At 37.9% G+C, this 18,672-nt stretch overlaps 2 protein-coding genes across 2 annotated transcripts; both read left to right on the forward strand.

The window, feature by feature from the left end:
* The first annotated feature begins 1,821 nt into the window (after positions 1–1,821).
* Positions 1,822–2,204, forward strand: LOC124358052. The gene has a single exon (XM_046810336.1). It carries the CDS (start codon positions 1,860–1,862, stop codon positions 2,202–2,204), a length of 345 nt encoding a protein of 114 aa, XP_046666292.1. The 5' UTR covers positions 1,822–1,859.
* A 2-nt stretch (positions 2,205–2,206) lies between these two features.
* Positions 2,207–8,445, forward strand: LOC124358051. Its single transcript, XM_046810335.1, has 2 exons — positions 2,207–2,441; positions 8,235–8,445. The coding sequence occupies exons 1-2, from the start codon at positions 2,252–2,254 to the stop codon at positions 8,432–8,434; spliced, it is 390 nt and encodes a 129-aa protein (XP_046666291.1). The 5' UTR covers positions 2,207–2,251; the 3' UTR covers positions 8,435–8,445.
* Positions 8,446–18,672: the final 10,227 nt, after the last annotated feature.

Here is an 18,672-nt window from a genome sequence, read left to right on the forward strand (position 1 = left end):
TTTATATAATTAGTAGATTCAGTTCTTAAATACCTACTATAGGTTACCATTACTCAGGCAATATGTTCGTGGCTCTACCTCGGCCTGTTTTTCATTTAACAATTTACAACCGATATAGTACTCCAAGTAATAGCATTTCCATTTTACCAAAATGTTCGTATTGTCGAGCTAATATTTTTAGAATATCACTGACAGTTAATTATTATGTTTAGTAATAAAAAAGTTTGAAATTGAATAACACATATACCAAAACCTAACAGACACAGCATGCAATGTTAACTACATAATACATAATAGATATGCAGGACGACTATTGCAGTTCTTTCCGCATTTCTACATCGTAGAAATATAATGAAAAATTGTATAAAAATATGTAAGTCAGAAAACGCTTCGTTAGCGAGCTACACCTACTGAAAAATGTTTTTATGACTCCCTGAACACAGATTGACATAAAGCCAAAATTAACTGGAAATGTTAAGACACCCTTGCCGTTTCTTACGTTATTATCTAGACAACTAGTACAATAAGTTTCAGAAGTTTACCCGTTGGTAGTATTCGATGAAATGCGGTTACGAAATTAAGAGTACGAGTGCCGGTGTTACGTTTGATGTGTAATGACAAAAAATTATTAAACATAAACAAATGTAGACCAATTTAGCCTTAAAAAATTTATTAATATAAAAAATGCTTTCCTGTAAAAATAATTAACAGCCGCCTTTACTTTAGTGAAGTAAAGAATGTCCTATTTTACAAGGCGCAGTTTACCTTACGTTACTGCAAAGGTGTGCAAGAAGGGTACTTTCCATCTTCCCAGTCGAAATTAAGGCACCCAAAACGACATTTTTTCGTCACGATTATTGTATTTAACTCGGACAGAGCTACTGTCTATGATGCGCATCCACTACATCGGCACCACTTATTCACGGTTTCACGGACAGAGCTACTGCCTATGCTGCGCATCCACGACATCGGCCCCACTCATTCACGGATTCACGGACAGAGCTACTGGCTATGCTGCGCATCCACTACAACGGCACCACTCATTCACGGATTCACGGACAGAGCTACTGCCTATGCTGCGCATCCACGACATCAGCCCCACTCATTCACGGATTCACGGACAGAGCTACTGCCTATGCTGCGCATCCACTACATCGGCCCCACTCATTCACGGATTCACGGACAGAGCTACTGCCTATGCTGCGCATCCACTGCATCGGCCCCACTCATTCACGGATTCACGGACAGAGCTACTGCCTATGCTGCGCATCCACGACATCGGCCCCACTCATTCACGGATTCACGGACAGAGCTACTGCCTATGCTGCGCATCCACGACATCGGCCCCACTCATTCACGGATTCACGGACAGAGCTACTGCCTATGCTGCGCATCCACGACATCGGCCCCACTCATTCACGGATTCACGGACAGAGCTACTGCCTATGCTGCGCATCCACTTCCCTTTTCCAGTTGATTTACGGTAAACGGGGTCCATGGTCCAACCACGCTATTCATGCTGCTAGGGTGTGCGGCCAGGAATGCACCGTTGGTGAGAGAGACTCGTCCCACTACTGTGGTCACAACTTGGTACAAGCTCTACAGCTGGTGTGTAACAGCGCGTACCAGACTCTGTACAGTTTCTGTCTGCTTACAGACAAAGATGTCAGTCTCACTCAAGATAGCTGCCTTGTTGCTGACGGCCTGCCTGATGCTGCTAGGGTGTGCGGCCAGGAATGCACCGTTGGTGAAGAGAGACTCGTCCCACTACTGTGGTCACAACTTGGTACAAGCTCTACAGCTGGTGTGTAACAGCGCGTACCACACTCTGTACAGTTTCTGTCTGCTTACAGACAAAGATGTCAGTCTCACTCAAGATAGCTGCCTTGTTGCTGACGGCCTGCCTGATGCTGCTAGGGTGTGCGGCCAGGAATGCACCGTTGGTGAAGAGAGACTCGTCCCACTACTGTGGTCACAACTTGGTACAAGCTCTACAGCTGGTGTGTAACAGCGCGTACCAGACTCTGTACAGTTTCTGTCTGCTTACAGACAAAGATGTCAGTCTCACTCAAGATAGCTGCCTTGTTGCTGACGGCCTGCCTGATGCTGCTAGGGTGTGCGGCCAGGAATGCACCGTTGGTGAAGAGAGACTCGTCCCACTACTGTGGTCACAACTTGGTACAAGCTCTACAGCTGGTGTGTAACCGCGCATACCAGACTCTGTACAGTTTCTGTCTGCTTACAGACAAAGATGTCAGTCTCACTCAAGATAGCTGCCTTGTTGCTGACGGCCTGCCTGATGCTGCTAGGGTGTGCGGCCAGGAATGCACCGTTGGTGAAGAGAGACTCGTCCCACTACTGTGGTCACAACTTGGTACAAGCTCTACAGCTGGTGTGTAACAGCGCGTACCAGCCTCTATATAAGAAATCCAGTCACGATGGTAGGTTTTAAATGTATATTATGTGCACGAGATAGAATTCCTGATAGTAGTAGTAGTAGTATCATGAAATTGGTGTTAGGGAACCGGTTGCATCCATGGCTCTGGCCCCTGTGTGTGTGGAGGAGTTAGCTCGTGTCGTACAGGGGTTGAATTCAAAGAAATCGTGTGACGCTAACGGGATGTCAGTTTGGTTACTCAAACGTTGCTTTAGGTACATTTTGAGGCCACTCACAAAATTGATAAATTTTTCATTTGAATCTGCAACATTTCCATGTCTACTGAAAACAGCTAAAGTTATACCGATTTTTAAAAAAGACGATCCTTGCAAAACCAGCAATTATCGTCCAATTTCAATTCTTCCAGTTTTCAGCAAAATTTTTGAAAAGGTTTTCTGTGAAAGACTTGAAAGCTTTCTAGAAAGCAATGAAATTCTAAATCCTGAACAATTTGGCTTCAGGAAAAAAAGATCAACAATTGACGCAGTAAACAGTCTTTTGAACAATGTTGTTGATGGCTTGGAAAGGCGAGAACAAGTGCTCAGCATATTTCTTGACCTATCCAAAGCATTTGACTGTGTGCATCATGAAACACTGTTGCACCAGTTACAAAAATGTGGCGTTCGGGGTCTGCCAAACGCGTGGCTTGCTTCTTATCTTAAGAATCGAGATCAATGCGTGCAGATTTCGAATGTCATCTCTAGTAAAATTAAAATAGCCCACGGTGTCCCTCAGGGTTCTATTCTTGGGCCTATTCTTTTTTTGGTTTACGTCTGTAGACTTAACTCAGTGATCCAGCATGGTGATCTGATTCAGTATGCCGACGACACGACTCTTTGCTTCAAAGGAAAAACTACACAAGATTTGGAAATCACATCATTTGTAGAACTGACTTCATGCATTCAGTATTTTACTGACAGGAATTTGAAAACGAACCAATCAAAATCAAATGTCATCAATTTCTGCCTAAGACCAAGAGAATTTGCAAGGCAATCTGCTGTATTTGTGGACGATGTCCTTTTAGAGGAAACTGGATCCACGAAATTCCTGGGGATGTACATTGATCAAGGTCTGACCTGGGACGACCACGTTAACAATATATGTGCTAGAATTACTTCTGGCATATTTGCCTTGCGAAGCCTAGCTAAATACTGTTCCCCTGAAGTCTTAATGACGGCATATTTCGGTCTCATATATCCGCACTTTGCGTATGGCTTGAGACTGTGGGGGGGCTGTGCTAAACACAAGATGGAACGCGTTTTCAGGCTTCAAAAAAAGGCAATTAGAATTATTGCAAAGTTGAATTACAGAGAGTCGTGTAGGGACTCTTTTAGGGAGCTGGGTTTGCTGACATTGCCCTGTCTCTATATGTTTCATGTGATCCTGTACTGTCAATCGAAGTGCACTCTAGTCCGGGGCAGGGACTTTCATCAGTATGAAACTAGAGCCAGGGACAACTTTAGAGTCCATAGTCATAGACTGGCGGTATCTCAGCATTTACCGCATCAGGTTGGCGTCGGCTTAATCAACAAGCTCCCTGAAAGTGTAACAAATGCAACTAATCAAATCCAATTCAAAACTCGTCTCAAATGCCTGTTGGTGTCAAAAGCATTTTATTCGCTAGAGGAGTTTATGATGAGTCGCTGGGATATCTAAAATATCTTAAATTACCAAAATTTAAAATCTGGATCCAAAGATAGTATGAATTAGTGTGAATGAGTGAAATGTAAGTCTGACTGTGTGTGAGTGTGTAGAGTATTTGCTGTTTGAATATATGACGACTGCTATACAATGTTATATATTGTCTAAAAGCAATAAAGAAATGATTTGATTTGATTTGATTTGAGTATAAGTAGTAGTAGTAGATATTAAAGCCATTTCTCATTGATGAGGATACAAGGTGGCTATACCTCATTATAGAGGTGGACTGAATATTTTATAATAATTTAACCTAGTAAATTAAATAATATTGTTCCTTCCATTTACAAATCGCATATAATTTACTCTGGATGTTTTGTTGCTGTATTGATTTTTTTTTACGGGTTATGTCAGAGACACTTTTAAATCCATTGAGAACAAGGTACCGTAAATCTTTGGATCATATAAGCGTTTATGTCTGAAAATACTTTTAGTTTCAAGTGATCGATGAAAGTAAAATTGCATCCGAATTGCCGAAATCTTATTGTTTAAAAGGCTACAGAAATAAGGCAACACAATGAGGTCCAAGAATATTCAGGCCATGGAACCTCTGCGCGTCCTCATGGGCCACTGGCCTGTGCGTGGCGAAGCTCGTATCAAACATAGTAAGGGTTAATCGATACAAATGCAGTGCAATATCGAGGGAAAAAAATAATGTTATAGACATGATTGCGCGTCCTCATGGGCCACTGGCCTGTGCGAGGCGAAGCTCGTATCAAACATAGTAAGGGTTAATCGATACAAATGCAGTGCAATATCGAGGGAAAAAAATAATGTTATAGACATGATTGCGCGTCCTCATGGGCCACTGGCCTGTGCGTGGCGAAGCTCGTATCAAACATAGTAAGGGTTAATCGATACAAATGCAGTGCAAGATCGATGGAAAAGATTAAAATGTTACAGACATGATTGCGCGTCCTCATGAGCCACTGGCCTGTGCGTGGCGAAGCTCGTATCAAACATAGTAAGGGTTAATCGATACAAATGCAGTGCAATATCGAAGGAAAAGATTAAAATGTTACAGACATGATTGCGCCTCCTCATGAGCCACTGGCCTGTGCGTGGCGAAGCTCGTATCAAACATAGTAAGGGTTAATCGATACAAATGCAGTGCAATATCGAAGGAAAAGATTAAAATGTTACAGACATGATTGCGCGTCCTCATGAGCCACTGGCCTGTGCGTGGCAAAGCTCGTATCAAACATAGTAAGGGTTAATCGATACAAATGCAGTGTAATATCGAAGGAAAAGATTAAAATGTTACAGACATAATTGCGCGTCCTCATGAGCCACTGGCCTGTGCGCGGCGAAGCTCGTATCAAACATAGTAAGGGTTAATCGATACAAATGCAGTGCAAGATCGATGGAAAAGATTAAAATGTTACAGACATGATTGCGCGTCCTCGTGAGCCACTGGCCTGTGCGTGGCGAAGCTCGTATCAAACATAGTAAGGGTTAATCGATACAAATGCAGTGCAAGATCGATGGAAAAGATTAACATGTTACAGACAAGATTGCGCGTCCTCATGAGCCACTGGCCTGTGCGTGGCGAAGCTCGTATCAAACATAGTAAGGGTTAAACGATACAAATGCAGTGCAAGATCGATGGAAAAGATTAAAATGTTACAGACATGATTGCGCGTCCTCATGAGCCACTGGCCTGTGCGTGGCGAAGCTCGTATCAAACATAGTAAGGGTTAATCGATACAAATGCAGTGCAAGATCGATGGAAAAGATTAAAATGTTACAGACATGATTGCGCGTCCTCATGAGCCACTGGCCTGTGCGAGGCGAAGCTCGTATCAAACATAGTAAGGGTTAATCGATACAAATGCAGTGCAAGATCGATGGAAAAGATTAAAATGTTACAGACACGATTGCGCGTCCTCATGGGCCACTGGCCTGTGCGTGGCGAAGCTCGTATCAAACATAGTAAGGGTTAATCGATACAAATGCAGTGCAAGATCGATGGAAAAGATTAAAATGTTACAGACACGATTGCGCGTCCTCATGGGCCACTGGCCTGTGCGTGGCGAAGCTCGTATCAAACATAGTAAGGGTTAATCGATACAAATGCAGTGCAAGATCGATGGAAAAGATTAAAATGTTACAGACAAGATTGCGCCTCCTCATGAGCCACTGGCCTGTGCGTGGCGAAGCTCGTATCAAACATAGTAAGGGTTAATCGATACAAATGCAGTGCAAGATCGATGGAAAAGATTAAAATGTTACAGACACGATTGCGCGTCCTCATGGGCCACTGGCCTGTGCGTGGCGAAGCTCGTATCAAACATAGTAAGGGTTAATCGATACAAATGCAGTGCAAGATCGATGGAAAAGATTAAAATGTTACAGACAAGATTGCGCCTCCTCATGAGCCACTGGCCTGTGCGTGGCGAAGCTCGTATCAAACATAGTAAGGGTTAATCGATACAAATGCAGTGCAAGATCGATGGAAAATATTAAAATGTTACAGACACGATTGCGCGTCCTCATGGGCCACTGGCCTGTGCGTGGCGAAGCTCGTATCAAACATAGTAAGGGTTAATCGATACAAATGCAGTGCAAGATCGATGGAAAAGATTAAAATGTTACAGACATGATTGCGCGTCCTCATGAGCCACTGGCCTGTGCGTGGCGAAGCTCGTATCAAACATAGTAAGGGTTAATCGATACAAATGCAGTGCAAGATCGATGGAAAAGATTAAAACGTTACAGACATGATTGCGCGTCCTCATGGGCCACTGGCCTGTGCGTGGCGAAGCTCGTATCAAACATAGTAATGGTTAATCGATACAAATGCAGTGCAAGATCGATGGAAAAGATTAAAATGTTACAGACATGATTGCGCGTCCTCATGAGCCACTGGCCTGTGCGTGACGAAGCTCGTATCAAACATAGTAAGGGTTAATCGAACAAATGCAGTGCAAGATCGATGGAAAAGATTAAAATGTTACAGACAAGATTGCGCGTCCTCATGGGCCACTGGCCTGTGCGTGGCGAAGCTCGTATCAAACATAGTAAGGGTTAATCGATACAAATGCAGTGCAAGATCGATGGAAAAGATTAAAATGTTACAGACACGATTGCGCTAACTCAAATCCAAAGTCCGACATCTGAGACCGCTCGACCATCGGCCATGCCTGATAGTAGAGTTTAGGTTTGCTTATATTTGTATCAAGGATATTCATTTTATCTTGATTCATAACACTAAAAAGTGCCGGAGCTCTTTGTGCATAATCAAAATCTATTTCTATCTTTCAATAGGCTAATAATAATAATCTTATACCGGTTATATTTGCATTTTTCTCATGTTTTGTTTAAGGGACATGTTCCTTAAATATATAATAATATTTTCTAAATACCCTAGATAATGATGTCTGAACTATGATCTATTTCATTTGTTTTGGGGATTTGTATAGGAGACATCATCAATCTAATGGACTGTCGTGAAATTGTATTGCGTTCCTACTTACAAGTTAAGAAAACATAAAAATATCGCCAAATATTTGTAATCTATGTTACGTGCGGCCTGACCTATCACTTGGGGATACACAGCTCGGTAACGCAGATGGATTGTTATCGCATCCTTCCTGCAGACGTGTATTCTGTCTACAACAAGCCTTAGGGGAAAGTGCACTATTCTCCTAAACTGAATTTAAAAAGTGAAAAACGTACATAAAAAGATTTTTTTCATGATTACTAATATAATAATATTTTTTATGGGACTTGAAATAGTCTTTAAATAGTGGAAAAAGTCAAAATAGTCTTGAAATAGAGACAATGCAAATGATGGTATGTTGTATTTTATGTTAAAAAACAGTACTTCAAATTGAATTATATTTACATATTCATTGTAATAAAAGCAAGGTTAAGTCGTAAGAGAGACAATTTTAAATATGTGATTTGTATGATTTTAAATAGCTTCTCTATGACGCGGGATCCCGCCATAAGACAGACAGATGCTCGCCATTGCTTCCCAGTGTTGCCGATACCTCACTCTAAACTGCAGATGCCCCAAATGAAAATTTAGGATGTACGTCTTATAACTGTTTGAATTGTGGTTGAATATTTGTTGTAAGAAACTGTTTATTTGCAGAACTCTACGGCCAGGTTGAAGACTACGGAGAGGAGAGTTTTAAACCGGAGGATACTCCTCTGTTCCCGTTCATGTTCCCTGTGGAAGTCCACCTCGCCAGTCAGGGCGTGAGGGCGCGGCGGGGGGTGAGTGACAGTGCTGCTACAAGCGCTGCTCCATTGCAGTCCTCAAGAGCCTCTGTGGTTGAATATTTGTTGTAAGAAACATTTTATTTGCAGAACTCTACGGCCAGGTTGAAGACTACGTAGAGGAGAGTTTTAAACCGGAGGATACTCCTCTGTTCCCGTTCATGTTCCCTGTGGAAGTCCACCTCGCCAGTCAGGGCGTGAGGGCGCGGCGGGGGGTGAGTGACAGTGCTGCTACAAGCGCGGCTCCATCGCAGTCCTCAAGAGCCTCTGTGGTTGAATATTTGTTGTAAGAAACATTTTATTTGCAGAACTCTACGGCCAGATTGAAGACTACGGAGAGGAGAGTTTTAAACCGTAGGATAATCCTCAGTTCCCGTTCATGTTCCCTGTGGAAGTCCACCTCGCCAGTCAGGGCGTGAGGGTGCGGCGGGGGGTGAGTAACGAGTGCTGCTACAAGCGCTGCTCCATCGCCGTCCTCAAGAGCCTCTGTGGTTGAATATTTGTTGTAAGAAACATTTTATTTGCAGAACTCTACGGCCAGGTTGAAGACTACGGAGAGGAGAGTTTTAAACCGGAGGATACTCCTCTGTTCCCGTTCATGTTCCCTGTGGAAGTCCACCTCGTCAGTCAGGGCGTGAGGGCGTGGCGGGGGGTGAGTGACAGTGCTGCTACAAGCGCTGCTCCATCGCAGTCCTCAAGAGCCTCTGTGGTTGAATATTTGTCGTAAGAAACATTTTATTTGCAGAACTCTACGGCCAGGTTGAAGACTACGGAGAGGAGAGTTTTAAACCGGAGGATACTCCTCTGTTCCCGTTCATGTTCCCTGTGGAAGTCCACCTCGCCAGTCAGGGCGTGAGGGTGCGGCGGGGAGTGAGTGACGAGTGTTGCTACAAGCGCTGCTCCATCGCAGTCCTCAAGAGCTACTGTGCTTAGTTCAGGTACTGCCAAAAACGCGCGGTGTCGTGTTTTATCATTCATAGCCTAAAAATAATAAAAACAATGATGATTAAAGTTAAGTACATGCATTGGTTATAATGTAAAGGCCAAACAGAAATGATAAAGGTAATAATGAGTGTTAATATCAACTTCTTTGATAATATAGCAGTTCCAATTCATTCAAAAGCGATCTACCAAGGAGTGCATAGTCAGACGCATTTTTATAAATCTTAACAATGTTAAGGAAGTGGCGAAACTGAAAACACGAAAAATCTTGCTTTTTATTGGTCTTTGATTAGAATTGTAACACGGAATAGGACGTTAGTTGGCTTTTTTCAAATTTGGTTCGTATGAAAAAGTGCCTTTTCGTTTTTAATTTTAAGAATGGAGATGCAGGAAGAAGAAGTTTCGCTTCACAATTGTTTGGCACATCACTAAGCGCAGATTTCGGTATATTGGGGTGAAGAGGTAGATCGATAAGTTTAGTCTATTGGTGGGTATGACTGTTGGAGTTTTTGCGTCCCCTTCTTCCAAAAAGAAACGACTGAGATATAGCCCAAAGATTACTTCGTCATGGATCTCGACAGCGAGTGGCCTCTACCCAGAATCTTACTCATCAAAAATATCCTGTTGATCTAGAAGCAGCACAAATGTCCTAAAGAACTAAGTGCAATTCCTCCTAAGAGAACAAACAAATTAAACTTCAATGTGTTCACGCTGTCCAATCTTTTTTTTGTCACTGTGTAGGAAACACAAGAGTCTTAACCAACATAACTTTGTTGACGTTGAGTAGCAGAAACCATTTTAAACAGTGAATGCTGGCAAACACTCTGTTACAAGTTACAGTTATTTGATCAGTCCATTTCAAATGTGTGTTCATAATATTAGTCCTTCAAGATCTCTGTCTGTATTCGAGTTCGTAATTGTTTAGTTCAAGTTTCGGTACATTGCCAATACAATTAATGAGTCTTTTGGTACCTATAACCATGGTTTTAGTTTGCCTTCATTTTGCTTCAACTCAGGCTGCTTCGCCCAAGAAACAATTGATTCATTGTCGGCATTCATCAGTGAAACACAAGTGTTTACCTTCAGGTCGAAAGTGTATATATTTGTAAATCGTCGGCATATAAATGGAAATTTCAATGTCTGATTATTGATGTTACGTTGTCAATGTTAAGTGAACAAAGGAGAGGACCCGGAACAGAACCCTGTGGAACGCCACTAGTGACAACCCTGCAGTCGTGTTTGTATTGAAGGTACTTTTTATTTAACTTTGCTTCACCCGAAGTGACTCTTTCGTCACTCCCAGGAATCCCAGATTTAGTAAATTGTACACTACATGGGAACACCAGTCTATTTGATTTGCACATGAGTTTGGTTTGTATTGCGTTTTTATCGGAATATAATACAATTGTAAAATTCATTGTTATTGCATAGCGTATATTGGTAATATACAGATAATAAGACCAGTAAGTACTTAAAAGAGTTTTTTAAACTTAATTAATAAGAGAAGGAAGGCCTTATTGTGAGAAGTTGAGGATTGAAAACTAATGGACTGATTAACTATCAAATGGATAATCCCAAAGAGATTTTTTTTATTATTTGAAGAAAAATTTTACATACAAACTGGTCGAATTGCATAACTTCCTACTTTTTTTTAGTCGTTTAAAAATGAGGTCGATTCTCAAATTATTACTGAGTTATAAATATAAAAGATGCGCATTAAGGACACATAAGGAGGATTTTCTTTTAAAGAAACAAATGAGATTCATTTGACAAATTTAAAATTAATCAGTTCAGTTACTAATTGAATTCAGTTATAAGTCACTCAATGTTAATCCATCATTAAAAGATGATTACTTGCCTAATTATGGCGTTTCTTTGTTTCAGATTCGGATGCAGTGGAATAAAAAACCAGTGTTTATGTTCCTCATTTCAATTCAACAACATTATGGCAGCTTTGTACGTGTCGAGTGTATTGTGTTGCTAGTTAAATACTATGTTTATTTTTAATTACATCATTGTCACTGAAAGTATTACAGAAAGATTTACAAATCATAATTAGATATCTAAATTAACTATACAATTTAACTTTATATATTATTATTGTTTGAACATGTTCTAAAATTATCGAAATTATTGCTAAATTGTTAGTAAAGTAGCGTTATGATAATATGTTTTAGTAAAATTACATTACACAATGATAAATTTTTAACTCCTGGAATACTGGAGGCTGTCAGTAATGAAATATATTTTAATGAGAATAAAATAAACTATGAGTGTTATTTTCTACTCTATGATTGGAAAAATCGAGATAAGAATTTGCGCGTGTGTTTATGTATTATGTATTACTGTGATATTTTGTTATTAGTAAGTGCTTATGAACTTGTAATACAGTTAAAAATAAAATGTAAAAGACAATAAAAAATTTGTATAATAACAACGAATTGTTTTAGTAACAAATTTTGTGCCGAAAGTTAAACATTACAAGTTTAAGTTACGACCGTTCACATAAGAGTAAATACCAGGTTTGTTTGTCTAGCTCTTGGAATGATCAATTTTTACTACTGGAGGTCTACTTTTGAAATATCAAACCTTTCAAATGCCATATGATACATGTCAGAAACATGTAGAAAAAAAGACTTTTTTATGGCGAATGTAGCTGAATCGGTACTTCGATAGTGCTGTTATATGGATATTCAATTTCATGTCAAAATGAAGATGGACTCCTACTTGGAAACTTACAGAAAAATTGCTATTTATTGGGTTGCCACCAAATGTATAGATATTAGGAACATTTTGGGAGGTTTGGAAATAAAATTGCACAATGTTTGTTTTAGAAAAGTTTAAGAACAGGTTATTGCTGCAGAACCAGCCACAAAATCAAAGATAATATGGTTGTATAATGTTCTAACAGGATACTAAAGTGACATTTATTTAGAACAACGCTAGTGTCTAAGAATGACAATCCGAAAAGAGTGGCAATAGGTTTTATGGTTCTGTTAAAATGGCTTTCAATGTGTTTGGGAAGATCATTAATGTATATGAGAAAAAGTAGAGGTCCAAGGGTAGATCCCTGAGGCACTCCTGCCTTGTTAACAGAAAATTCCGAAAAATACTGCTGGGAATTATTGCCGATTTCAACACATTTAACGCGCCCCAATACGTAAGTTTTAAACCGCTGATGTACCAAACCTCGAAATCCATATCTTCAAAGTTTATCAAGAAGTATATAAGCATGTGATCTACAACATCCAATGCCCTGTTGAGGTCACAAAAAAGACCAAGAGTGTACTCTCTAGAATCAAGAAATAATAACATTCTTTTTATAGAGTTAGCTATGGAAAGTTCGGTGTTGGTCTAGGTTTAAAGCCATATTGACTTTGGGTTAGAATTTTATTCATTGCTGGAAAATCACAAATTCTTCGATGTATGAATTTTTCAAATACCTATGGAAACATTGGGATTATTGGGTATTGGTCTAATGGAATCCAACTTTTTCTGACTCTTTGGTAAAGCCATAATTTTGCTTTAGATCAGATGGCAATATCCCTTCACTTAAAGAAGCATTAAAAGATGAGTGAGAATAGGAGAGAGTTCAGAAACAAACTCCTTTAGAAGAAAACTTGAAAATCTGATAATATCGTTTTATTTGCTATTTTGTAATGAAATAAATGCTTGTGATTTCATTGTAGCTTACTTTTTTTAAATAAAGATTGCAAAGTATTTAAAATGACAGAGGGTTGATGTTGAGAGCGCTTAGTGCAGGGGGGTAGTGAATGAGCCAATCTATCGGCCACATTGGTATAAGTATAATTAAGAGATGAAACAATCAGGAAAGGATCGGTAATTATCTCTCTCAATGTCCAGTTTACACACCCATTTTGAAAACATCTTTTTAGGTTTGCAGCTATTAATGACCTCCCAAGTTGTCTTAACAGGGTTACTGCTATTATAAATATATTGCAAGGCCTGTCTAGATTTACTTTCAGCTATAAGATTACGGAGACAGTCCTTTACACTTGTCACAGACTTCTGTAAGTAAGCCTGTAGCTCAGGAGGACACAACGCTGCTAAATATCGTGCGGGATTTGAGACCGAAAGAATCCAGTGACACCAATGGCGTGTCTGTGTGGTTGCTCAGGGAGTGCTTCAAATACCTCTTGACTCCAATCACCCGACTGATCAATATCTCATTTGCTCAAGGCGTATTCTCGTTGACATTGAAGATTGCCAAAGTTATTCCAATTATCAAAAAGGACGGATGCTTGCATTCCAAGCAACTATCGTCCAATTTCTATCCTCCCAGTTTTCAGCAAAATGTTAGAAAAAGCTTTATTCAAACAATTTGAACAATTTCTTAATCGTTATGAGGTTCTATGTCCCGAACAATTTTGGTTCAGGAAAAACAAGTGTCGACTTGTTTTTCCTGTCGAATCGATACTGTAACGAATCTCATTTACAATGTTGTCGAGGCCGAGAGAGGCGAGAGCACGTGTTAAGCATATTCCTCGACCTCTCTAAAGATTTTGACTGTGTGCATCATGCGACACTGTTGCACCAGCTGTGGTCAAGTGGTATTCGGAGACTGCCGCACGATTGGATCTCGTCTTAATTGAAAGATAGAGAGCAGTGCGCGCAGACTGCGAGTGTCTTGTCAGGCAAAATCAAAATGCCCTACGGTGTCCTACAGGGATCATTATTCATTGAATTGAATTCATGCATCGAATATGTCTCCAGAATCAGTTTAAAAACAAACAGTTCAAAATCAAACGTCATAAATTTTTGCCTTTGGCAACAACAAGAGCAAAACCCGCGGTGATAGTGGACGATTTCCTTCTGGAAGAAACAGACTCCAGTAAGTTCCTTGGAATATGCCTTGATCGGGGGCTGACATGGGACGATCACATTAAAAACGTTTGCTGTATAAGGTTGCTTCGGGAATTTATGTCCTGCGCAATCTAGCAGAATTTTGTTCGGTGGAAGTATTAAAATGGCCTATTTCGGTTTGATACATCCACATTTGAAATACGGCTAGATATTGTGGGGAAGCTGTTCCAAGTACAGATTTGAAAGAGTTTTTAGATCTCAAAAGAAAGCCGTAAGAATTCTTTCAAAATTAAACACCAGAGAGTCGTGCAAATATGCCTTTAGGGAGCTTGGATTGCTGACACTTTCCTGTCTCTATATTCTCGAGGTGGTTCCAGTAAAACACTATATCAAGTTTCTCTTTGAAGAAAGCTTCTGAAAATCGAAATAATTACATTCTGAACACTGGCACATTACTTGCAACGAATGTTCAAAATAAACTCTTCTCTACCTCTAAGTAATATTCAGTATTTTTGAAAATGTACTGAAAAAAACAGCGTTTGACTGAAATATCAGTCTTGTTTAGTGTGTATTTTGTGTGCTACATTTATCCCTTATTTGAACAAATGAGTTCATCAAACTCTGTCAAACCTCTATAGTTCTTGAATGGAAGAGAAAGTCCTTTGAACAAGGTGTGACGATTTTAAGGCCTTGGAACTTGGTTGAGTAAGAAAAATAGACAAGTTGTGTAGAATAGTATCTGGCATTCTAGAACATTTTGTATACTTCGAAATTGCTCAAAGTATTAGAATACGACAAAATAAATGGTATTGATATATTTTTGTAGAATAATAAATAAACAAAATACTAGGATATGTATATATATATATATATATATATATATATATATATATATATATATATATATATATATATATATATAAGTAGATATGAATATGGCGGTTCTGGCGCACTTTTGGGACAGACAGAAAATCAATGTAAAATACTGTCCATTGAACCATAAACAAATCTAATAAAATCTAACAGGAAAGCACGAATGTTAAATAACCGAATCTTTAGCTGTTTTACTGTTCAATGTTTGCTTCTACATTTATAAGCTGTTTTAATGAAAAAATCAAAAAATCTTAATAAAAAATCTTTATTCTACAAAGTTAATTGTAACACAGTCTTTATCTTTTATAGTCTTCTTTCCAGTAACAATCAAGTGTAATTTTTCATTTTTGTTTAATTCTTTAATCTTTTTCTCATCCAAAACAGTCAAAAATCTGTTCGGCAAGTGTACTTTACAATCTTCCAACTCGGCAATTATTGTAAACCCGAATTTATCTTTCATTTTCTCCAAATTCAAGATTCTATGTTTCTTCCTTTCTTCCAATTCATTTAACTTCTTATACTCTTTAAACTTACATTCTCCAATATCATTTAACTCTTTCAAGAACTCCATTTAAATAGAAAAAATTTAAAGACGGAAAAAATGAAATTTGCTAACAATCACTCGAGAAGTCGAGGGAATTGCCAACATCTTCATTGTTTGACGAGGTTTTTCATTTACTTTCTCCAAATGTACTATAAAATCATCGAGGATTTCTGGCTTAAAATCGTAGACAAATTCAACATCCAGATAATGAAAAAATACAGGTAATATCTTCTCATAATAAACATGTGTATCGATACCTACAAACCTAATGTATTCTTTGAAAAGGAAAATAATTTTGTCAATGGTTCCAAGAGATAAGTAAAAATTTTTATTCTGTTTTCTAAATTCTGTAACAAATTTTGTTTGTTTTTCACCTCCGTATTGTAATTTTGTAAGCAGATTATTCAAATGTGTTAGTTTATTTCGAAATTTCCTAGGTTTAGGTCTTTCGTACAAAATTAAATTACAATCTCTACAAACTAAATATCTTTTATCGATAATTTCTCCTCTATTAGAACACTTGTAACAGTTGGCATTATACTCTTCCATTTAAACAGAAAGATTTTTTGTTTAAATGGAGATTATGGAACTAACTCTGCCGAGATATAAATTTTTCAGCGCAAATGTTTGTGTTTACATTTCTACAACAGAGATAAATAGAAATAATTTCATTCTATTGTACAACTATTTAGGATATTTTGTCTATGATTACAAAGATTATTCCGGAAGAAATCGAGATTTTTCATCAGCGAAAGAGTATATTTTTGAAGTTTTAGAAGGAATGAAAGAGAATAATATGAATTTAGCAAATTATTTTTCTTAAATAAAAAATCTATTCTACTAAATAGTCATCAAACAACATGAACTCTCCAAAATCACTTCAGTTTCTAGCATTTAAAGAACTTACCACAGGAAATAGTTATAAAGACTTCTTTGAATTACCTAAATATGTTAAACAAATGTTGATATTTTCCTTAAGTGAAAACGAATCCTTAAATGAAAACGAATTCAGAGAACTTTTAAGTACTAAAAAGTGTTCAATGCAATTTATTACAGACAACTTAGATAGTATAAATATGTTAAATGTAATAGGAGATTTTAAATTAAATAATAGAAAAATAAGAAAAATATTCCGATTTTTACAAAATAAACTAAAACACCAACAATCTGACATTTTTCATCGCTTTTATGCTAAATTTCATTGCTTATTTGTTGAAATGTTGAGAAGACAATATCCATACTGGACAAGAAATATGCATACAGCTAGTTTTTTAACAAGTCTTTGTAAACAACAAGATTTATCAAAGGAATTTATAAGAGATCACGCTTTTGTTGTAGATTGGGATAAATTATATGGAAAAAACATTTACGAAACAGATATATTGTGTGTGTGTGGTTCTGACGAAGAAAAGAGAAACGTTTGCTATTCAGCAATTCATTACGATATAATGAAAGACATACAAAATGAATGATTGTGTCTCTGGTGTAGTGTTGTTAGTGTGCGTGTTTGCGCTATGGGAATCACATCACATTCAACTTCTACGGTGTCTATTGTTTAGAGACTTGGCCCTGCACTGCTACTGTCCAACCAAGTTAATGGCTAGGAGCTGTAATTCGGGTCTTAGACTCTGGAATTTTTTTGTTCCCAAGTCTCATTTTTCTTTGGTAACTACTGTGTAGAAGTTGATGGAGAGATACAATTAGGGAATTTGTGTCGGGTGTTTTGTAAGTGTAATGTTGTATTAATGAATGATGTGAATGATGAATGTAATGAACGAATTAAGGAAGAGAAGGAATGTACGAATTAAGGAAGAGAAGGAATTAAGGAATGAAGTGGAAAGGTGAGGAAGCAAATGGCGCGCCAACCACAGTTGTCATTACTCGGCTTGTTCTATAGTCATTACACTATGGCCACTCGTGTAAAGACTTGTCCCCAACCACTGAACGACAACCATGTCTTCCTCAATAAAAAGCGCGCCTGAAGCTCTGGGATTTGAACTCAGAACCTCAGGCTTTGAAGGCAAGCGTCTTACCAACTGAGCTACGGAGAGTCTCGAAAGTTATAAGCTATATCTCTGCTATATAAGTTGTTCAATTAGGAGTGCTAGTTTACAAGTTTATTAATAATTTTATATTTCAAAAACCACTCAACCGATTTTAATGAAATTTGGTACACATATAGTAAATACTTAACTCTTTCGACTTAACTTATCCATAAGGGTGAAATCATCCCCTATTTCTTAATATTCATAAAAAAATAAAAAAAATTATCAGAAAAATATGAAACTTCAAAAACAAGCGAGTTCAACTTAAAATTTCATGAAAATAACAAAATTTTCAAAAACTACCCCAATCATCCCTTATCTTAAAACTCTTATATCTCGAGAACTATTGGAGCTTTTTTGCTGAAATTTGGTATATAGGATCAGTAAATATTAAAGTATTTTTTAAAATCATAACTTCCGGTCCAACCCTTAAGATGACCTTGGAATAGTTTTTTGTTAATATCATCCCCATTTTTTAAGATATTCTTTTGAAATTAAAAATGAATACTTATATCAATGTCTTTAACAATTCTGTAAAGTTTTAAAATTATCCGATGAATAATAGTGAAAATAACGTGAATTTTACTGAATTTCTCTAATATCGTTCTTAATCACATCATAGGCTAAAAATTTCTCAGAAACCACAACCACATAACATGTCGAGTTTGTAACAGCTTTTTGAAAATCCATATTGATAATTATATCGTTCTTTGAACCAGAAATATTTGTCATACTCTTTGTTGTATCAATGACATAAATAGGTCTATTCGCTAAAAATTCTTTAGGATTGTAATACATTTCCTTATTATTACAGTAAACTTTCTTAAAATCTTGATACATCTGATACATGATTCTGAAAAGACCTCCTGAAATGTTTAAATTTTGTAATTCATCTGGATAATAAGAACCGTTCAATTTTACTCTGATATTTTTTACATCCAAACTATCAAACTTTGAAGGATTTTTTTCTTGATTATTCTGTCTATCTGTTTGAAAACCTATGATAACGAACTTGGGATTGAAGATATTTCTATAAATATTTGTGATATCGAACGAATAAGTTGTTCCGGAAATACCTTTTT

Source organism: Homalodisca vitripennis, chromosome 3 (genome assembly GCF_021130785.1).
Source record: "Homalodisca vitripennis isolate AUS2020 chromosome 3, UT_GWSS_2.1, whole genome shotgun sequence".
Lineage (NCBI taxonomy): Eukaryota > Metazoa > Arthropoda > Insecta > Hemiptera > Cicadellidae > Homalodisca > Homalodisca vitripennis.